General features: G+C 39.2%; 1 protein-coding gene across 3 annotated transcripts; it reads right to left on the bottom strand.

The window, feature by feature from the left end:
• Window positions 1-850: 850 nt before the first annotated feature.
• Window positions 851-9520, bottom strand: LOC147310038 (ras-related protein Rap-1b). Of its 3 annotated transcripts, none has more exons than XM_086268194.1 (8): window positions 9413-9520; window positions 5422-5491; window positions 4318-4386; window positions 4162-4218; window positions 3940-4080; window positions 2636-2779; window positions 1534-1622; window positions 851-1393 (listed from the first exon to the last, which is right to left on the bottom strand). In XM_086268194.1, the coding sequence occupies exons 2-7, from the start codon at window positions 5476-5478 to the stop codon at window positions 1536-1538; spliced, it is 555 nt and encodes a 184-aa protein (XP_086124320.1). In that variant the 5' UTR covers window positions 5479-5491; window positions 9413-9520; the 3' UTR covers window positions 851-1393; window positions 1534-1535. The 3 variants fall into 3 exon arrangements, with proteins under 3 accessions (XP_086124320.1, XP_086124318.1, XP_086124319.1); XM_086268192.1 differs by having other exon boundaries at window positions 1530-1622; window positions 9413-9518; XM_086268193.1 differs by having other exon boundaries at window positions 1530-1622; window positions 5422-5494; window positions 9413-9489.
• Between the last annotated feature and the right edge of the window lie 4511 nt (window positions 9521-14031).

Below are 14031 nucleotides of genomic sequence, written 5' to 3'. Positions count from 1 at the left end.
TTTTTTCCCTAATATGTTCCTGGTACTCCTTTCTAAACTTTAATGCCAGATATTTATTTTAAACATGGCCATAGTTTTAAATAATGGGATGAAAACGTGTGAAAGTTGTACCTGTACACACAAAGCTCAGGCTTCAGTTTGTTTTTGGTGCTGCCCCTCTGCAGGCTCCCATCAGTGGACCGATAAGAAGAAGGCGGGCTTTCAGGGATGGGGATGTCCTTAAAGCGACGGGTTAAAATGGCTCATTTTAAGCAGATTAGCCCAGAAGCTCCAAAAAGGGCCGGGAAAGGACAGTAAGGGCATTAATTTACTTTTAAATCAGGTAAAACTGCTCTAGTGGAAATAATATAGAGCTGAAAAAGAGCATGACAGGCCCCCTTTAATATCTTATCAGTTAAAGTGACTAAAGGACCAATAATTCAGTGTTTCAACCGCGCAGGTCAAAAAACGATCATTACAGAAAGTGGCCTGCTTCACTGTTGTTACGTAGCTCACATACACTCACAAACACACACACAAACACACACACAGAGTTAAGGTACTGGACCAGTGTGAGTCTGCTGTCAAAAAGGCAACATGTCCGCCCTGAGCAGCAGATCAGGAGTCAGCTCGCCATGCTGCTATGGCAACAAGCCACCTAACATCTTCCCGTTATATCTATATTCTTCCTGATTCCGCCCAGTTTGTTAACTTTAGGCTAATTTTAATTACGGCACTGCTATCAGCACAGTAAGCTAACCTCTTGACCTGCTGCTACAACCCCCAACCCTGCCTCACCCCCACCCCCACCCCCACCCCTCCCGCCCCAAAAATCAAAAACATAAAATGACTTAATTGTTTTCACAAAGAATCATAATAATAATCACTGTAATAATAACCGCTGTATGAATCCACAGGTTTCACCAAAGCCACACACACACACACAGTCAGCCGTGTCGGCGTCATCGTCATCACCGCGGCGATGCCGACACAGCTGACGGTCACACTGCGTGTGATTGGCTCAGGGCTGCCGGAAAACAATAAGGCGAAAGAAACGGAAAAAAAAAGTTTAAATTTTTTTAAAAAGAAAAGACAAAAAAGCAAGAAGCCACTCCCCACTGCAAAGACAGCCTAGCAGAGAGCATGATGGGAACCGTAGTTTAAATCAAGCCCCTGCATTCCCGCAACAGCAGAATCATCATCATCATCGCCACCACCGTAGCAGTCCTTTGATGTTCTGTTTTAATGTTTCCAAGGTAACAGTCTCCTTTACATAGTGTGATGAAGGATGGGAGAAGAGATCGTCATGGTAACAGAGTGGCTGATGCTGATGATGACATGGTTGTGTTAAAGGGGCGTGGCCAGCTGGAAGATGTCCTGTGATTGGTTGGTTGGTTATCAGGTGAGCAGGAATCTGGACACAGAGAACCAGAGTGTGTGTGAACAACAACGTGTGTGATAAACTCAATGTGTGTGTGTGTGTGTGTGTGTGTGTGTGTGTGTGTGTGTGTGTGTGTGTGTGTGTGCGCGCATGGGACAATAGAAGCTACCTGCCATTAGAGAAGCTGACAAGTGGGCTTTTTGCGGGTTTTCCCTGGAACGGGACTCTTCCTGTTGATCTGTCGGACAAGGTCGTAGAAGATCTGCAAACAAACACGAAGAAATGAAACCTACACTGCCAAAAACTGCCAAACATTCCCCAAACTACTAATAAAATACCAAAAACTACTTAAAAATGTGTCTGTGAAGGTTCTCAGTCATCCAGGTCATCGTAATCTAAGGAGCTTGGAAAGAAAAGTGTGTGGACTTCTTTAAGTGGCTTGAAGACGTTTCACCTCTGAGAAGCTTCTCATCCGAGAAGCTTCTTCAGTTCTAGGGTCAAATGGTGGAGACTCCCAGATTTAAGCTCTGTGGGAGTAACCCACCAAGAGGGACAATGGACCCCCTAATGATCCTCTACCTAATCACACGAGCCAAGGTGTGAAAATGGGTGTAGGTCACAATCAGCCAAGGTTTTGGGTGAGCTCATTGTGAAACCTAGCCCCACCCTATCATGTGATTTCCTGAGGTCAGATGGCCCAGGATGTGAGTGGGCGTTAAGGCGTCTGGGAGGGATCTCAAAACTGGATTATAGATGCCAGACAGTTGGTGTTGTAAACCACTGCCTCTGTTCAAAGATGGTCGCTCACAGTGGACATAAATGGCCTCTTTTACTCCTCTTTCAAATGTACACATTTTGGACAGAGAGGATGGTTTGAAAGAGTCTAAATGCATATTTAGACTATAATAGTCCTAAAATGCTCATATCCCCAAAACCAACAGAGCAGCAGCTGAAACACAAATGCTAAGGCTTCAAAATGTCTGAAACTAACAATGAAATCCATTTTTTCTTTGTCTATGACAAAAACTCTGGAGGAATAGTCTGATGTTTGTATTATTACAGCTTCCAGCGTTTTTGAGCCAGGACCGCACACATCACAGTGATTCTCTCGTGTTGCACGCTGTAAGCTTTATTTCAGTTTTTTACAAACTCCAGATGATGTGTACATCATTTTGCCGAATCAATGGTGCTCAAAACTCAGAAGCCCAAAGATATTTAGGTTTAAATACAGCTCTGAGTAACTGTGTAAACTTTGCTGTGGGTGTGTTTTGTCACCTCGTTGACGTTAATCTTGCTCTTGGCCGAGGTCTCAAGGAAGGCGCAGGAGTTCCACTGGCGAGCGAGACCGATGCCTGACTCTTTGGCCACCACACGCTCCACCTCCAGATCGCATTTATTTCCAACCAGGATCATGGGAACCTAAAGTGGCGCACCAAACACTCACATTCAGACAGCTGTTTGCAGCACATTCAAAGATGATCACTGGATTATTTTAACGGGAGAAAAATCATGTGAAAACCAGAAAAGAGGACATCAGTGTTTCATCTGGTTTTAAAAATCTGTAACGTTTGACGTGAAGTCAGAATGTATGTTTCCTTAATTTTTTTATTTATATTTATCCATTTTGTAAATCATCTGTTTCATAACAAAATCATCATGTTTGAAATTTTATTCAGTGATTTTATTGACTAAATCAATGCAGAATCTTAAATTCATGTTAATATAAATACATTTCTAACTTGAAACATATTAAAAATATTGGGTTTTTAAAAAATGTTGTACAAAACAATGTTTTCTTTTTATTAATACTTTCTTTTTTAATTCATTTTTTTTTGTTTTATTCTCATTTTAAATGTAGATGTTATAAATTAATTTGCTTGTTTTATTTTATTTGTTTAAAAGCTTGTTTAGAAGCATTTTCTATTTTTTTTAATTACAAATTTGCTTTTTTATTCTTTTACATTTAAATTGCAAATTTGCAGTTTTTTTATTTTCTTCTTTCTCCACTAGATGCTGATTAAAAATAAAATTTTTTGGAACCTATGTAATGTAACTCATGTCTGGCAGGGGGAGCAATGCTAAAGGCCTCCACACAGGCTGGCTGATGGTGGCGTGTTAAAACAAGTGACCTCTGTTTCATGAGAATAAATTACACATACACCCATCAGCAGTCAGTTAGCTAGCTTAGCATAAGCCTGACAGCAGGATTATGTGGAGGTGATAGAGTCCACTTCCTCTTAAACTCAGATTTAACTGCTTTATCTCAAATTACATTTTTATATCATTGTAAACTATTTTTGGCTGCCACCAGAAACTTCTCCCTTTCTCCACTGGTTTTCTAGGCAACTTCCTCTGAGCCAAGAAACAAGAGTTTTAAATACAAACATCAGCAACTGACTAACTACAACCGGACAAATTACTCAGGAGCTCCTTAACTATGCTACAGACTCCTTCATCTGACAAAGAAGGCTCCAGAAAACGTTAAGAGGAGCTTCAGTGCTTAACTTAACTGAAACCATGACTTAAAACTGCATGTTAGGGTGAGTTTAGGCAAAGTATAGGGTGCTGTGGTTTCTTACATCTTCCGTGTCCTTCACTCTGAGGATCTGCTCTCGGAGGTCTTGAAGGTCGTTGAAGGTGGACTGAGCCGTGATGGAGTAAACCAGAGCAAAGCCCTGGCCATTCTTCATGTACAGGTCTCTCATTGCTGTGAACTGCTCCTAAAGACAGACAGACAGGTGGTCAGGACTCAGTCAGGCACATCTCATGGTCAAAAGTATGTAGACAGAGCCAGGTCTTACTGTTCCTGCTGTGTCCAGGATCTCCAGCATACACTGCTGTCCATCGACCTCGACTTGCTGCAGAAACAAAAGAAATGAATCATAACTGTGGATTATAACTAAAACTAATTAAACTATAGATGCTTCTAAAAATGTGTGAGGATGAAGAGGTCCTACCTTCCTGTAGGAGTCCTCTATCGTGGGGTCGTATTTCTCCACAAAGATTCCCTGAACAAACTGGACAGTCTGGAGATGGACAGACGGACGGACATGAGTAGCGGGACAAAGAGAAGTAGGACAGCAGTGTTAATGGAGCTCTGTTCAGCTCCCCATTGGGAGTCATTAGAGCGGAATTAATGTGACACTGTGACACGTCTCCATTATATCATGGGGAGTAAAGCACTTCATTGTAGTGTGACTGACACCGCCGTGTTAGTGTGTCAGTGATGGCCGGCGCAAAAACGAAGCACAGTGACATCACTGTGCAGCCATTTACACAGGAATCTGCACTGGAGCACTCCAGCCATGCAAGTCCCAAAGCTGCAAACACAGTTTTACCTCAATGTACAAACGTGAATGCACAAAAATCAGTATATGAATAATACAAACACTAGTGCAAGAACAGGAAACGCAATTTCCCGCAACGTTACATCACCTCTTATTAATTTTTGACTCTTCTTATAAAGTTTTGTAAAACATAATGACTGAAAATTGTTTTTCTAGTCTTTCATACACACATTTTGAATATAATTATCTTTATATAAGTTTTATTATATCTTTATATAATTAGTTATATTATTTATTTGTCTATTTATATTGTATTTTTTATCTTTAATCTTTATCTTATTCAGTATTCATAAATATATTTTCTATCTTCCTATTCATTCTTTATCAATTTTTATTTATTTTAAATATTTAAAAAATAATAATTTATTTATTTTTCTTCTATTTTTCTTCTTTTCTTTCATATATTTTATATAAATATTTGTCACTATTTCAGTGGGGGGTTTTATATACATATTACAAGTATTTATTTTCAGTTTTTCTATTTCTTTATTAGTTTTTGGTGGGGACTATTTTCAGCAGCGGATTAATCGACATTGAATATTTGAGTTAAAATAAAGTGCAAGGTGTTGCCATGTGGCTCTGAGCTCATCAGCAGGATAATTTCAGTGTTGATTACATTTTATTTTTGGCACTCACTGACATTAAATAGAATAACATCAGACTCTCACTTTAATGCAAACAGCTGATTAACGTGGATTTTTTTTTTTTACTTACCAGAGCTGACTTGCCGACGCCTCCTGATCCTAAAACAACCAGTTTGTATTCACGCATCCTGACTGTCTGTCTGCTGGGTGAGAGACACAAACACAGAGGAGGAGACCGTTAACAGGTCGCTATTGGACATCCAGTCACAGCTACCAATCACACAGCAGGATTACAGTAAGCCCCACCTCCTCCTATGATGCACCTGGAGATGTAACACCATCAATTACAAACACACAAATGAAAACTTCCTGCCCCTCACTGGGAGATAATGATTACCCAGCATGCATGTGGTAAGTTACTGAAAACTGCGGAGTCACATGATCTCACAGCTGGTGGTGATGTCACTGCTATTGAATCCTTCCTGGTTACTGTTGCTATGCGTTCATGTCTCAGTGTGTGGATGCATACCAATCATTCCTCGCCATGTGTGTGCAAACCTTCACTGTCACGGCAACAAGAAGCAACACGATGCACAAACACACACACACCCAAATACACACACGTTTAAGATTGTTCATGAGGACCCCCGCTGACACGATGTGTTTACAGACCCTAAAACCATTTCAAATTTTACCATCACAGCCTGTAAACAACACAAATACAGCTACTAACTGACAGCCAGAAAAGACTCTATAAGTGAGTAACACCAGGTGTAATCTAATATTTAAAGTCGACCCTTATACCCTGCCACATATCTCCTGCTCCGATGGTGGATGTTCATATTAAGCATGGCCAAGTTTCTAATAAGGTCAGCATATGTAAAAATAAGTCCCATGAGCCAAAAGCTTGCACTCTAAACACTGTGATTCAGACAGTTTCCACTATTATCGGATCTCTGTGATGTCATAGAGTGCAGATATCCCTAATCTGATCATCTCAGGCTCCAGAGCTCAACCTGCCTGCTGTTAAAACCAGAAATGTATTGACCACCAGGGGGCGGCTCCTCGCCACAAACAGGCTTCTGTTTTTTCATTACCGAGTTTGAGGTTTCATTACGAGACTTCACTGATCAGCTGGTGATGTAACACTGGCTACACCCATCTCATATCCTGTCTGTGGTTCATACATTCTCTTTACGAGGGGCAGCCAATCAGAACAAAGGTGACTTAAAAGAAGGATAAAAGTCTTGCAACCTGGAAACCATGTTAGATCAGGTCTCCAGAAGTTGTTACTTTAATTTTAGAGGCTGCAGGGATATAAAAGAAGAATCGCATGCATGAAAGTTTGGTTTCTGTAACTGTGCAGTGTACAACAAAAACGTAAATACTGTGTCACAAATACTCTTAACTGACCTAAGACAAGACTAACTCAAGACAAAATGCTTCTTAAATTTAAAGCTTTTATTTTGGTAACCAATCTGAGAATAAACACTTATGATAAACAAGTTACCATCAAACATTCAGCTTAAGTTAAAGTTGCTTAATATTTTGGAGGCAACAAGTGTTTACAATTTTTAGGTAAATCCGTTATCTCAAATAATAGGACTATTAATGTCTTCATGTAGTTATATATTTAAGTCACTGCAAGACTCCTGTTGTGACTAATCACACTCAGTGAGTACTCTTGCTTGAAACTTTTGCCCAAATCCTATTTTCAGAGTTTATCTATTCTATTTTGGGGACAAGAAACAAGAAGAGAACGACTCCCAGTGGATTTTATTGTTCAGGGCTTTTGTTCATATTTTAAATAAAAACTAGTGTGGTGTATGGGTCACAGAAAACGCCCTAAAAAACCCTAAAAATGTTAAATGTCTCCATCTCCAGTCACGACAGCTGTATAAATGCGCTAAATGCACACAAGTGATCAGGTGGAGACTGGGAGGAGTTCAAATCTCAGGTTTTATCTACCCTATTGTCAGTGAAGGCATCAGCAGTAATGGATTTCATTGCCTGAGGGTCTGAACAGGCTTGCCTCACTACAACGCTCTGCAGCAAGTCCAGACGGGTTCAACGCTTCGCAAGAAGTAACTCACTGGAGCAGCAGAGGTGAGGCCATCAAGGGGAAAGCTGGATGAGCCAAAACATCTAAAACCCTTCGATCACACCTGAAGCCCTATCTCTGGACATTTACAAGTCCGCCTGTCACAAACCTGCCTCTGCGGGAGAGCACCTGCATCGGGACTTTCCCCCTCATGCTTCACGATGCTGTGCTATGACGAAATATAATGAGACGTTACAGAAACACGCACAGACACACAGCAACAGCAGGAAGAAAAAGATCATCACGTCTTCCAATAAATCAGAACTAAGGTTTAGAAAGTACTTTAATTTAAAAAGCTCTCATAACCCATCCATATACTTCCACTTATCCACTTTTGGGTCAGAGCAAAGTGAGCAAATTAAAATAGACACACTCTTCTCTTAAACTTCTTAAAGAATATCAGCTGATTTGCTCTTACCAACACTGCTGCTCATGAAATATTTGTCTTTACAGCTCAGGCTGCCTAAACCTGGTTTGGCACACCCACAGGCATCAAACCCAGAGGAAGTGCCAAACAGGAACCTCGGGACGTGGAAAATTAACCTGAAGTACCAAAAAAGCTGCAGTTTCCCTAATATCGAACAGACACTGTTTTTGCTATAGAAAGATGGAGAGGCAGGTGGCTTCAGCTAATTGGAGTCTGTGAACTGGACTCCAATAATATCTCCAAAACGACCACAAAACACAAACGATGGTGCCTTCACCATCTTTTATACACAGTCTGTGGAGAAAGCAACACACAGTCATGTCCCAACAATACACAGAAGAAGAAAGCTTCCATATCTCCTTATAGTCCAAATTTGTAACAATTCAAAAAAGAAATACTGCCCTTTCTGCACACTATGAGTGTATTTCCTTATAAATGAACCCTCACTGTGGGTCTGTTTAAGTTTAACTCCAGTTCAGACTTAATGCATGAACAACAACAATCAAACTACACAGCAAATTATTATATAACTGTAAAATGAGGCGTCACTGAGGCTTTTATGTTGTATTGTGATTGTACCACATAAACGCTGACTGAAAGGAAGACTTTAACCTGAAACTTCATACTTCACGTCAGTGCTTCCTGCTTGTTTTGTTTACATGTGAACAAAAAGAGGATCTGCTGCTATCAACATAGACTGCTGGCCTTAATTTATAGGCTATAAATACATTAATCTTTAGTTACCAGAGCATCACTGCACAGATACACACAGTTCAACCCAACCTGAAACCTGCATTTTATTCTTATATTTCAGTATTTTGCTCACTCGGTGGGCACTTCTGCTTTTTCCAGCAATCACCGAATAATGTTAATCTACTAAAGTGAAGTTGTCAGAGCAGAAATATGGACTCACAATACGCACAGATCCCTGAGTCAAGCAGAACTAGGTGGGGCCTGTCAATACTCAGTGTGTGTGTGTGTTGCTGACAGGCAGTACAACAGGAGAGGAATAAAACCAAGCAGTGTCTGTGCAACCAAACTGGCTTTGATTGCAGGTTCCCTCAAGCTCCCAAACTCTGCATCCTCTCATCAATCACTTCCACTCGTTTTTTCTTTTTTTTGCCTCCGGGAGAGCAACGGGGCTTCCGCAGCTCTGTGGCCGCCTCACAATGCTCCCTACCCGGGAAGCTCTGCAAGCAGGCCCCGCTGCCTCAGAAGAGCGGAGACAAAACGCGAGCAGAAGCGGACTTCGGGCTCTACAGACCGGAAACAGACTCACAGACGGACAGACAGCCGCCGTGACGCCGTGAAGCAGTCAGCCCGTGTCTGATATAAACTGTATTCTCATCAGGACAGCCGCCGTCCGTCTGTCTGCCTTTACGTCCATCCGTCTGTCTGTCCGCCGGTCGCTTGCTTCCGCAAACCCAGCCCAGCGCGGCTCCCGACCGGCCTGTCGCCCGTCCCTGCTAGCCGGGACATTTCCCGGTTCGACTCAGGCTAGCTCATATCTACATGAAAGAGGGAGGAAAAAGGAGGGGGAAGCGAGGAAAAAGGGGTAAAAGCGCGAAACGGGAGAAAAGAAGCAGTACTCACAGTCATCCACCCGTCCGCTCCGCTGCGCTCTCCGCCGCTCACTCTCTCTCCTGTTCGCAGTGAACGTCGCTCGACCAGAGCCGCTCCCTCCTGCTCCCGACGCGCTGACGTTAAGCTCGACGCGGCGAACGCAAGAGCCTCCTGTTCGACTTTTCAAAATAAAAGACGTTAAAAAACTGGTTCAAATATGAAATAAATTGTAGTTTTAAACATATAATTCTGCTTCATCTTGAGGTTTTTTTTACATATTATTATATCATAAAGTCATAAAATAAATATAAATAACATATTATTCTTACTTTAATTTCTAATAATTTGGATTTCATTATACATTATTAAGATATCTCTGTTGTTATATTTTATTTTAGACAAGATAACATAAGATATATTTTATTTATAAAAACGATTTGGAAAAAATAGCATTAAATAAGTGGAAATTTATATACCTTAATAAATAAAGAAATATAATTTTGGAATTCTATTTGAATCAAACCTCTAATGACAAATAGTGACAGCTTATTTACAAGGTGTTGCTACCGCAGGTAGCTCTGTATACTTGAATTGGGCCATGATAGTGAGCTATGGCTGAAAGCTACAATTTTTTTTTTAAAAAGTGAGCCTTGAATTAAATGAACTAAAAATATGATTCAAGCATAAATAGCATGGCAATTATTTTCAGCATGAAACAAAAAACAGGCATTTCATGTCAGTATTTTCAATATAAAGCTTTCCTCTGAGCATTGAGTACAAAATGCTGAGAAAAAGTTGTATAAATTTACTGGTGTGAAAATAATTGAAAAAAACAAAACAAAATGACAATAAGCAGCCAGAATGAAATAAATATAATACAACACAGAACTGATGTTCTTCTTCAGAATTTCAAAGTAAAGACACCTTCATAAGCAAAAAAAAAAAAAAAAAAATACAAAACACAAATAACTAATACCCGGTAACTAACTAGTAATAAATAGTTAAAAATATAGAACTAGTGAAGAAACCAGCTAAGAAGTCAAGAAGTCTTTATTGCTAATAAGCTAAGAAATAAAAACAAATTAATGTCTATAAATGCACTAGCACAAGAAGATAATTTAAATTCTGTTATGAACAGCTAGATTAACAACTAAACACAAACAAAAATGTTATGTTTACATTAACTAACTGTAACCATGAACCTGAAGATTAGTATGATTTGATGAGACTTTGTATTTTTGTATTTTACTCACTAGAAGCCATTCAAAACACGTTTATTTAATATCAAACCAAATTACTTTCTCCACTCTTGTCCTCGGCTTATATGTTTATTTTGAAGGTAGACTGCATTTACTTCCGGTTTCTCCTAGGCTTCGTCACAGCTTTGGTTCAAGACCCCTCTTCTTTTTTCTTGTGACGTTTCAGCCTCGCTCTCAGCTGCTTCCTGTTTCCTGTAAAACAGAACCTCTGTTTCTCTGTGGTTTCTGCTTTTATTTCAATAAAGTCACATTAAACACTTTCAGTTTTCTATTGTTGTTGTTGTCAATGTTGTCAGCATCTCATCATCAGTCCAATTAGGATCCATATACAGGTCAGGTTTTTAGATAAAATAAGATAAAATTGTGAAAACATTTCAGTGGGAATATATCCATCAATTGTTTCATTTAGAACAATCTTTGTATTTTTTTTTATATGTAAAAGGTCAGAAATGTTTACAAACATTTTTAACCAATTGAAGTCTACAAAAAACTTTTTTTCCTTTCATCTGATTGTTTGGCATCCATAATGGGTTTTGTTTAAGTATATTAACAACAACATTCTAAAAGTGACAGAAAATAATGAAACTGCCAAATATTCACTAGCTAAAAATGAACTGCCACGTCTCTGTTCTTGGGCCTTTACTGTTCAAATTTTATATAAATGTTATCAAATACAGCAACCGTAGAGCCCTAATATCCACTAATAACAACAAATAAAAAAAGTCTACACTAATTATTAACATTTTCATAATCACCGTTCGTCTATAACATAATTTACTTCCTGTTTAATGTACAAATTGCACAGGAATAATGAAAAGGGGACATTTTTGTGCACTGTAATTCAAATACAGACTTCTATATTTTTTTCTAACCACTGGGTAAGATTTTGTATTTACAATCATGGAAAATGATGAAACTACCAAAAGTTTCCATGTGACCATGTGGTATCAGAGGCATTTGAGCTGTGGAGTACCCCAGGGCTGTGCTCTTGGTCCTTTGCTGGGGGTGCTCAAGCACCCTTAAATTTAATTACAGCATCCCTAAAAATAACTGTAGCAATAGTATGTTGTCTTCTAATGTTATATATCCCAACTCATCTACTGCAGACAGGATAGAGTGAAAACTATCCAGTGTTGCACATCGGGGTAACTTTGTGCTGAACTTTTTTTTCTTTTTTTGGGGGGGGGGGCAAGATCTCTGTCCAAATAAATAAATAAATCTGGGTAAATTCCCATATGGTTAAACATGACCGGTATTGCGTAATATTGATAACAACTGAGTTTAACATTTAACTTTTGGATGACGGCACACAGTCTTAGAGAAGAGGATAGAGAGGGAGAGAAAAGGAGAGAGCAGAAATAAACAGATAACAGTGGACACGTAGGCAACATGTAACAGCAAAATATTCTAGAGTTTCAGCTTCTGTTTTTCCCACATTTATTGTTGATGACTCACATAACTAAATATTCTATTATACTGATATCAAAGTAGTTGTATACAATGTTTTTGTATGGAATGGAGGAGTGAGGAAGATGGAGAGAAAGAAGAAGAACCAGGTGACTAAATCTTAAGGACCTTGTAGTACCATATCAGCCTATTAGAGCACTTCACTCTTGCACTGCAGGCCTACTTATTGTTCCTACAGTATTTAACAGTAGAATGGGAGGGAGAGCCTTCAGTTTTCAGGCCCCTCTTCTGTGGAACCAGCTTCCAACTTGGATTCGGGAGACAGACACTATCTCTACTTTTAAGATTAGGCTTAAAACTTTCCTTTTTGCTAAAGCATATAGTTAGGGCTGGACCAGGTGACCCTGAATCCTCCCTTAGTTATGCTGCAATAGACGTAGGCTGCCGGGGATTCCCATGATGCATTGAGTTTTTCCTTTCCAGTCACCTTTCTCACTCACTATGTGTTAACAGACCTCTCTGCATTGAATCATGCATGTTATTAATGTCTGTCTCTCTTCCACAGCATGTCTTTTATCCTGTTTTGCTTCTCTCACCCCAACCGGTCGCAGCAGATGGCCGCCCCTCCCTGAGCCTGGATCTGCCGGAGGTTTCTTCCTGTTAAAAGGGAGTTTTTCCTTCCCACTGTCGCCACAGTGCTTGCTCATAGGGGGTCATATGATTGTTGGGTTTTTCTCTGTATCTACTGCACAATATAAAGTGCCTTGAGGCGACTGCTGTTGTGATTTGGTGCTATATAAATAAAATTGAATTGAAATTAAATGATTATTGTTTTTTTTACCAAATATGTTGACATGCGTTTCATGGATGCTTTGTGTGCTTTCCAGCAGCACACTGAAAATGGTGCATGTTCGAAAGAACATATTTATTGACGTGAGTAGTAGAATTTGACAGGATCTATATCACTCTAAACATGGCATAAAACGATAGTTGAAACTACACTGATGTCACAGACTACAAATCTGTTCTCCACTCTTGAATTGGGGCTACATGCTGATGCTCTGTGCTGATTCTGCATAATAAAAGGAGGGTTTGTATGAATTTACAATCTTTAATGTAAAAGCAGCTGTCTTATCAGTTTACTTCATGTTGAGGTGTATGGAGTGGTAGTGTGATTTTCCACTTTCTTTGTTGAATTGTGCTGCTTTAAGTGCTTAATGATCTGGTCAGCTGCTTCTATGTGGTTAAGAGACTGAAAATACACAATGCATGTTTCTTCTTTCTCCTCACAAGTTGTTCTTTACTTTGGAAAATTCTGATCTATTGAGCCTTTGATTGAAGATTGATAACTAAAATTAAGTTGCTTTTAAATTTACTGCTTTTATTTATTGAAATAAGGTTTGCAAATGTGAAAAGAGCTGACTACATTTGAAAGTGGTATATTCCATTAATATTAACTGTAAGGTGCTATACGCATGACATTATGACTGGGGGCTGAGCCCCTCTAAAACTCTGAACCTACATTCACCTCTGTCCTTTACAATTCAAACGATATGGAAATAGCATCAAATCTGGAAACTAATATTAATAATACCCACCATAAATAACAATAGTAAAGTTTGTAGTTGGCATATTAAAAAGTTAAATTATTATTATGCCTCTATTAAACAATCTTCTTCCTGTTTAATCTATAAATTAATGATGAAAAAGGGACATTTAGATACCCTTAAGTCAAAATGGAGACTTTTATATGTCATCTTTTTCTAACCACGAATAACATTTTGTGTTTTTTTTTTTATGAGTATGTCTCTATAGAACAACCTGCTGATATTCCTGAGCACACTACTGATATTTCAAACAGTTTTTGGCTGTAATATGACAACATTAATCAAAATTTCCATCAATTTAAAACTAAAGAAATTCATTTGGACTTCCCTTTGCTTTGACACAACAATCACCCCAATACCAACACATTGCTCCTCC

Source organism: Aulonocara sp. 'chitande type north' Nkhata Bay, linkage group LG17 (assembly GCF_057382095.1).
Source record: "Aulonocara sp. 'chitande type north' Nkhata Bay isolate Kocher_YH1m ecotype deep benthic linkage group LG17, A_spYH_male_GT1.1, whole genome shotgun sequence".
NCBI lineage: Eukaryota > Metazoa > Chordata > Actinopteri > Cichliformes > Cichlidae > Aulonocara > Aulonocara sp. 'chitande type north' Nkhata Bay.
The sequence above is the reverse complement of the archived record's forward strand: the minus strand, read 5'-3'. Positions and strand labels throughout refer to the sequence as shown.

Excerpts from the sequence above, each read along its gene's own strand:
- LOC147310038 (XM_086268194.1), bottom strand. The coding sequence starts at position 5,478 with ATGCGTGAATACAAACTGGTTGTTTTAGGATCAGGAGGCGTCGGCAAG. Across the intron at positions 4,387-5,421 it reads GCGTCGGCAAGTCAGCTCTG|ACTGTCCAGTTTGTTCAGGG; the intron begins GTAAGTAAAAAA and ends GTCCATCTCCAG. Across the intron at positions 2,780-3,939 it reads GAGTGAAGGACACGGAAGAT|GTTCCCATGATCCTGGTTGG; the intron begins GTAAGAAACCAC and ends GCGCCACTTTAG.